Source organism: Pinus tabuliformis, chromosome 1_2 (genome assembly GCF_031772625.1).
Source record: "Pinus tabuliformis cultivar Carrire ecotype Pingquan chromosome 1_2, CPIR1, whole genome shotgun sequence".
NCBI classification, from domain to species: Eukaryota; Viridiplantae; Streptophyta; class Pinopsida; order Pinales; family Pinaceae; genus Pinus; species Pinus tabuliformis.
In genome coordinates, this window is record NC_142298.1 from 1,267,066,825 (window position 1) to 1,267,074,537 (window position 7,713).

Consider the following 7,713-nt stretch of genomic DNA (forward strand, 5'->3'; position numbering starts at 1 on the left):
TCATCCGTCAGGGCCAGGGCTCTTTTCCTTCTGAAACCACTTGATTGTACTTTCCAATTCTTCCATAGTGACAGGGTCAGTGAGAGCTCCAATGTCTTCATCATTTACGAATCTGGGGAAATGGGTGGCCACGTTGATGATTTCTGCCAGGTTTGATCCAGCAGGACTTTTGAATAGCCCTCTGAAATGTGTTGTGCCGAGCTGTGAGAGTTTGTTGAAGGTGTCCGCCAGTCCTCCTCCCGGGAGGGGGAGGTTCCAGATGGTATTAGCCACTCTCCTTCCTTTAGTAAAGTTATGGAAGAATCGAGTGTTCTCGTCCCCAGCTTTCAGCCACATTGCCCTACTCCGCAATCTAAGTGATTCCTCCCTGAGCTTGAGAATATTGTGCTTTTGGTTCTCCAATTCTACTAGGCGGGCCTTGTCCTCCATTGATCCAAAACCCAGATTTCTCTCATCCAAAAGGGTTTTAAGTTCTTCTTCCACTCTATTGAGCTGCTCATCCTCTCTTATCTTTTTTGCTTTGGCCCACTCAATCACAATGTGTTTGAGCTCGGTTAGGTTTTTGACAAAACCCCTTGCCTTCGAGGATTCTCCATCGATGGGGTGTGCTTTCCAGAAGTCTGTGACTAGTTTGGAGAAGTCTTGATCCAGGAGCCAATGGTGATTAAAATTGAAAGGGGATTTTGGCTTTGGAAGAGGACCCATGATTTCCATTAAGATTGGGGAGTGATCCGATATGCCCCCGGATCCTACCCATTGTTTATAATGGTGAAGCAGATGGATCAGGGGACCTTCCAGCAGAAATCGGTCCAGTCTGCGAGCAAGTGCCGCTGTCCCAACCCTTCTATTCCTCCATGTTGGTAGTGGATTTAGCATGGGTATATCAATGAAATCATATTGCTCCAAAAGGCCTCTCATGTAATCTGTGATGGAGTCTATCTGCGCCATAGAGCCCCAAGATTCCCGGAATCCTAGTGAGAAGTTCAGGTCTCCCCCTAGGATGATGCGATCTAGGGACATCATGCTTCTGCTGAGAAGTTGTCTCCAAAAATTTTCCCTCTGATGGCATGGACCATATGTATTGACGATGCGGAGGGTGAGACCCAAGTCCATAGAGAAGATGTCAACCCCCATAAAACCAAATCCGCCCCAGGAGGAATCCACTGTGATGGTTTTTGGGTTGAAACCAATCGCCAATCCACCCGATCTACCATTAGCATCCATGGCTAGGTAATTCCATCTTGACGAGATGTTGCTAAGGGAAAGGGTGATGGACTCAGCAGAACCTAGGGTTTCTTGCAGGAGAATGATGTCAGGTATTTCGACCTCAAAAAGTTGTTTGAGGGCTAGTTTTTTGGGGGGGCTAGCCAGACCCCTGCAATTAAAGGAGAGGCACTTCATGGGGGCCCCTGCTTTGGGGGATTTGATGCTCTAAGGACCCTGACGATGGTGGATTGGCGCCCTGAAGCAACTTCAGCTCCCGCGCGTCTGATAGCTTTATTGAGATCATATTTCCTTCCCCTGGTGGATGTGGATCCCTCCCCCGAGGGGACGATACCCAGCCCAATCCGGGCTTCGGAAAATTCCGCTTGTGAGGTCCTAGGGCGAAGGGAATATGGGTGAGGGGGGATTTTCCGGGAGGATGATTCAGAGGGGGGCGACAGAGAGAGAGGTAGAGTGGGTGGAACAATGGAAGGAATCAAAGGGGGCGGGGGGATATTGCAATGTGCCATGGAACATGACAAAGAATTTACAAATTCAGACGATTCAATAGAGATAGGGGAAGAGATAAGATTTGTACCCGAGGCCTGTGCGGCTGCTGCAGCTGCCCGAGCCCGAGTCATAGGAGGCGAGGGCGTGTCCCTCTTGTTCAGCGCTGGACTCTCCGGGACGCCTTGAGATGTCGCGAATCCATGCGTCGGATGAGGTATGTCTGGAGAAGTCCCTCTAGAAGCTATGGGGGAAATCTTTGGCGAGCTATCCAGACATTTGATCAATGGACACTCCTTGTAGAGGTGTCCCACTTGGTGGCACCGATTACATCGAAAGGGGACTCCTTCGTAATCCAGAATCTGTGTTCTTCTGTGCTTTTCCCATTGCAATGTGATTTTTTCCTCCAGTCCCTCTCTGGTATCCAGGTGCACCAGTATTCGGGCTACCGTATTGGGACACTGTTCAGTATTTTGCTGAACAGTGTCCCAAGACATAAGAAGAGGAAGAGGATATCATGTGTTCCATATGCAACTGCAGACGGTAGCCTAATGTATGCAATGGTCTGTACTAGACCAGACATTGCACATGCCATGGGAGTATTGAGCAGGTTTATGTCAAAACTAGGAAAGCAGCATTAGACAACAATGAAGCGGGTTTTCAGGTATTTGCATGGCACTAGTGATTATAGTTTGTGCTACCAAAGAAGACAAGGATTAGACAGAGTGTTTGATATTTGTGGCTTTGTTGATACAGACTGGGCTAGAGATCTAGATCAAAGAATATCTACAAGTGGGTATGTGTTTAACCTATTTGGAGGTGTAGTCAGTTGGATGAGTAAGAAACAATCTGTAGTGGAACTATCAACTATAGAGACAGAATACATGGTAGCCACTCATGCAAACAAGGAAGTAGTTTGGTTGCAGAGATTGTGTTCAAGTATGGGGTTAGTACAGGGAGCTATAAGGATAGACTATGATAACCAGAGTGCAATTTTCTTAGCAAAGAACCCTCCTTATCATTCAAAGACAAAGTACATTGATGTTCAGTATCACTTTGTGAGGGATATGATAGAAGACAAAAAGGTGTTGCTAGTAAAGGTGGATACTTTGAAGAATACTGCAGATGCATTAACTAAATTTGTGAGCTTTGATAAGTTCTCCTAGTGTAGAGAAGCAATGGGCATTTTAGGACTGGAAAAATGACTAAACTCTCTTGTGGCTCCCTGTGGAAAGAAAACAACAAGTGGGAGAATGTTGGGTTGTGTTATATTATTTTCACGACTAACCTACGTAATGAACCCCACCCCCCTTCGTTGCACCGATTGCGCAGTAGGGGAGCGGCAACCCCCCTTGTTTGGGGCGTTTGAAGGGGGCAGGTAGCCCCCCTTTACAGGGTTTGGGGCAGCGCCCTGGGAAAAAAATAAAATTGGACCCTATATTAGGTTGGGTGAACCTACCTATGGTTTTCGGTCCATGGTTTTGGACGTGATGGTTTTCTGTCCATGGTTTTGGACACAATGGTTTTCGGTCCGTGGTATTAGATGCTTCGGCATGTATAAATATTTATTGTAACATTGAAAGGAACATAATGAAAAATCAAGATGGTAGTCCCAGTTTTGGGATCCAGGGGAAAATCGCTGTGTATATGTGTTTTATGTGTTATGTGTTATACATGGGTTAAAACCTACAATTTTTAAAGTAAGTATTTATTTTCAAATTTTATTTTTAATTTAAAGCTATCTATTACAATGTGATAAGTCTCCTCATACTAAGTTATAGAGTGCACATTAGTTGCAGAAATAATATTAAATTCCTCTAATTGAGTTTTCTCTAGGAGCTAAAATCCATTTTAAACCATGATATAATGGTCAAATTCCTTAAGATCTAATTTAGTGTTTTATTTTTTTCCTAGTTCATGTCATAAATTAATTCCTTCGTATTACATCATAAAAAAAAATACATCTTAAAATTTCTTATTCTTCTCAATTTTTAGTGGCTCTTGATTACAAAATTATCTTAAAAAACATCGCGTTACTTTTTATGCAATAATTTTTGAATATAAATTGAAAATAAAATTCATTAATAATAATAAACTAAAATCATTAAAAATAATAAAATAATATATTATTATTGAGGAAGAGATAGCATGAATATGTGGAAAACCCTCTCACATTTAAAAGAGGGATTACTACAAGTAGAAAAAAATAAAGTTTAGATTCACCTTCCTTTCTTTCTTTGAACTCAAGGAATATGGGAGTACTTTCCCACTTTTTTCTGGATGGTAAACCAGGTAAACCTTGGCCCAACAATAACGAGCTATAAAATTATCAAGGAACTTCATGTCTCTAAACTATTTAAAAGGTTTAGTTTTATCTTATCTTAAAATGTAACGAAATTAAATTAATTATTTTTAGAATTTATGTATATTAAAAGAAACAATGTCAAAAATATATTAATTAATTAATGAAGATACCTTTTTCTATGTAGCCACAACAACACATTTTTAAATGGGTGGTTATATCAGTGGACCTTGATGGTAAAAAAATATGGGTCCTATCTTTATGCAAGAGATGTAATGTCTAGCAAAATATATAAAAATAAAAATAAATATTCATGTCTCTAAACTATTTAAAAGGTTTAGTTTTACCTTATCTTAAAATGTAACGAAATTAAATTAATTATTTTTAGAATTTATGTATATTAAAAGAAACAATTTCAAAAATATATTAATTAATTAATGAAGATACCTTTTTCTATGTATCCACAACAACACATTTTTTAATGGGTGGTTATATAAGTGCACCTTGATGGTAAAAAAATATGTGTCCCATCTTTATGCAACCACAACAACACATTTTTTAATGGGTGGTTATATAAGTGGGCCTTGATGGTAAAAAAATATGGGTCCTATATCTTTAAGCAAGAGATGTAATGTCTATCAAAATATATAAAAATAAAAATAAATATTTTTTTTAATATAATGTAAACATTTTAAAAATAAAATAAAAATATTTCTATATTAAAATAAAAATTTTACGTTATTATTTTTAAATTAATTTTTTGTTGAGTTAGTAAAGTAAATTTGACTTGGTGAAGTTAAAGTAAATTTGACTTGGTGAAGTTATTGGTGGGTTTTATGCTCCATGTTTATAGAAACCCACAGTATTACTTATAGTATTCATGTGGAATAGAACTTATTTAAAAGGAGAATTAAATCAGTCTAGATCCATCTTAACTCTGTATCTGTTAAGTGCAGAGAGATAGCAGACTACAACTTAAAACAGTGAGAAGAAATATCTCAAAAGTTTTAAAAAAGAGTGATTATCTTGTAAAAGATAATTTTGGGTGAAAAATAAGTATTGTAGTAATGGAACCAGAAATCTGGCAAAGGCTCAACGAAGAGTTGGTGTATATGATTTTAGCAAGGCTACCCATGAGAGTTCTCGGCAAAATGAGGGCTGTTTGTAAAAAATGGAATTATCTGTTGTCTTCCCGTGATGCTCTCCAAGTAAATGTTCCAAATTGGTCATTGCATTCCACCGTGGGGTTTCTGATTCAGATCCATTGGGAAGTGAAAAACGACGTTGAATATTGGGTTGTAGAAGGACGCGGTTCGGAGATCTACAAACTTCCTTTGCCCCATCACATCGTTGTGGGTACTTGTAAAAGCATCATGTGTATTCGTAGAAGAGGGGATAGTTCCGCCTTCTCCATAGGCATTCCTGGTAGCAGCAAATGGAGACATTTGCCGCCGCCTCCTGTATCAGCTTATTTTTTCAGCGGATTAGCCTTCGATTCTTCCGCAGGGCGTTGCACTCTTCTGCTAGGTCGTGATTATTCTGTTAGGGGACAACCAAACACCAGAGGAATTGAGATGTGTATTTATGATTCAGAGTCGAGTGCGTGGACTCAAGTTTCCATGACGGTCCCCAATAATATTGACCCTATCGGAAAGGGTCTTTATTGTACAGGCAAGTTTTACTGGAGGTGTTTCTCTACCAATTCCAATTCCAGGAATTTCCTGGCAGCATTCAATATTGCTAACGGAGTTTGGACAACAATCCCGTTGCCGCAGGGATGTGGAATAATTAGCAGTGAAAGTTTATGTGAATACTATGGTCAAGTGATGGTATTGGAGCAGAAGGGGTTTGGCTCTGTTCGCATGTGGAAGTTGAATGAAGCACAAATATGGTGTGTTCTACAAACATACCATTTGGAAATACCCAGGTGTAGTGCACCATTCTCTCGTGTAACAGTCAACAGCAGCGGGTTGATCTTGGTAATGGATGGGGATTGGGAAATGAATATATGGATATATAACTGGAAGGGGAGAAAGGAGAAGGAGCAGCGAAGGCGAGCAGCGAGGGCGAGGGCGAGCAGCGAAGGCTTCACGGGGTCTTGCAGGTAGGGGGAGCAGCGAGGAGGGTTTCACGGGGTCTTCCAGCAAAGGAGCAGCGAGCAGAGCAATGAGGGCGAGCAGCGAGGGCTTCACGGGGTCTTGCAGTAAAGGAGCAGCGAGTAGAGCAACGAGGGCGGGGGACTTGCAGGTATAGGGAGCAGCGAGGGCTTTGTCTGCGAGGAGCGTTGGAGCACTGAGAGGTTTCAGCGTTGGAGCAGCGAGCAGAGAAACGAGGGCTTTCTCTGCGAGAGCGTAGTTCATCGTAGGAAAACGCTATATTTGGGATTTTTTTAACTATTGTGAAGATTGAGCTTAAGCAAAGGAGCAGGGGTGGTGAACAGGAGCGGGAGGTAAAGTAGCAAAGGAGCAGGGGCGGCGAGCGGCAAGAGAGCGAGCGGGAGGTTTGAACGCAGCAAAGGAGCAGGGGCGGCGAACAGGAGCGGGAGGTGAAGCAGCAGGTCCGAGGGTTTGAGGCCAACAGGAGAGGTGAATCTGAGCGGGAGGGTTTGTGCGTAGGCGAGAGGGAGCAGGAGCAGGGGCGGGAGGTTTTTGTGCGTAGGAGAGAGAGATCAGGAACGAGAGGGAACGGGAGCAGGAGCAGGAGATCCGGGAGGAGCAGGAGCGGCAGAACCGGGAGGAGCTGGAGCGGCGAATCTGCGGGGCTTCTCCAAAGGCGAGCAGGGCGTGAGGAGTGGGCTCCCTTGAGTCAGGCGGCGAGAGGCTAGCAGAGGGGTTTTTTCCTTCAGGCTTGTTTTCATCTTCTAGTTTCTTAGTCTTCTCTGAGTGGGGGCGAGGCGGCCTCCCATGCCGCCTCTGCCCCCTGTTCTCGCCTCTGCTCCAGTGGGTCTTCTCCTTCTCGGTGGCAGTTAGGTTTGTTCTGGCCGCAGAATATCCTTTGGAGCGTTGAGGGAACTATGGGCTTTGCTCTGTTTCGTGCCGCTTCTATGGATTTTTCTGTTGGTCTTTCCTGCAGGAAGATGCGGTTGATTGTGGCTGTGATCTTGTTTCTCGTCTGGTTCGAGTGGAGAGTTTGAGGGGGCGGGGAAGGAGTGGCTTCTTTCGCTGCTCTCTTCCTCATTTCGTGCCTCTCCTTTTGAATTGGGCGGTCAGATCTTGCGCTTTTTTCCGTTGCTTCTCTGTTCTATGATTTGGTGCCACTTCTGCACCTTTCAGATGGGTTCGCCTTGTTTTCAGGGCATTATTGGCCTTTCGGGGCTTTATCTGGTGATCTGTTTATGCAGATTTGTATGTGGCTCGGTCCACGGATTGGCTTATGCTTCTTGCATTTGCATTATGTAAACTCTTTCTCTATATGAATATATATTGCTTTTTTCTTCTGAAAAAAAAAAAAAACTGGAAGGGGAAATTGATAAGCGGGGGAATCAAATTGCCAGGGCTTCGCACCTCTCAACGACCGTGTTCTATAGAAAAGCCATCTTTCGAATCTAACAACTTATGGTGGTGTTAATCATGATCCGTGTAATGATGATCCATTCCATTATTGAGGAATGTTTAGACGGTTATTTTTTATTTCTGGTTGTAGGTTTCTTATTAGTACAGATTTAATAGAAGTTGTTGTTAGCTTCAAGAGTTAGTTCAATC

At 42.6% G+C, this 7,713-nt stretch overlaps 1 protein-coding gene across 1 annotated transcript; it reads right to left on the reverse strand.

Moving 5' to 3' along the window:
• LOC149210834 (uncharacterized) lies at positions 1 to 948 on the reverse strand. Its single transcript, XM_089399117.1, has one exon. It carries the CDS (start codon positions 946 to 948, stop codon positions 1 to 3), a length of 948 nt encoding a protein of 315 aa, XP_089255243.1.
• Positions 949 to 7,713: the final 6,765 nt, after the last annotated feature.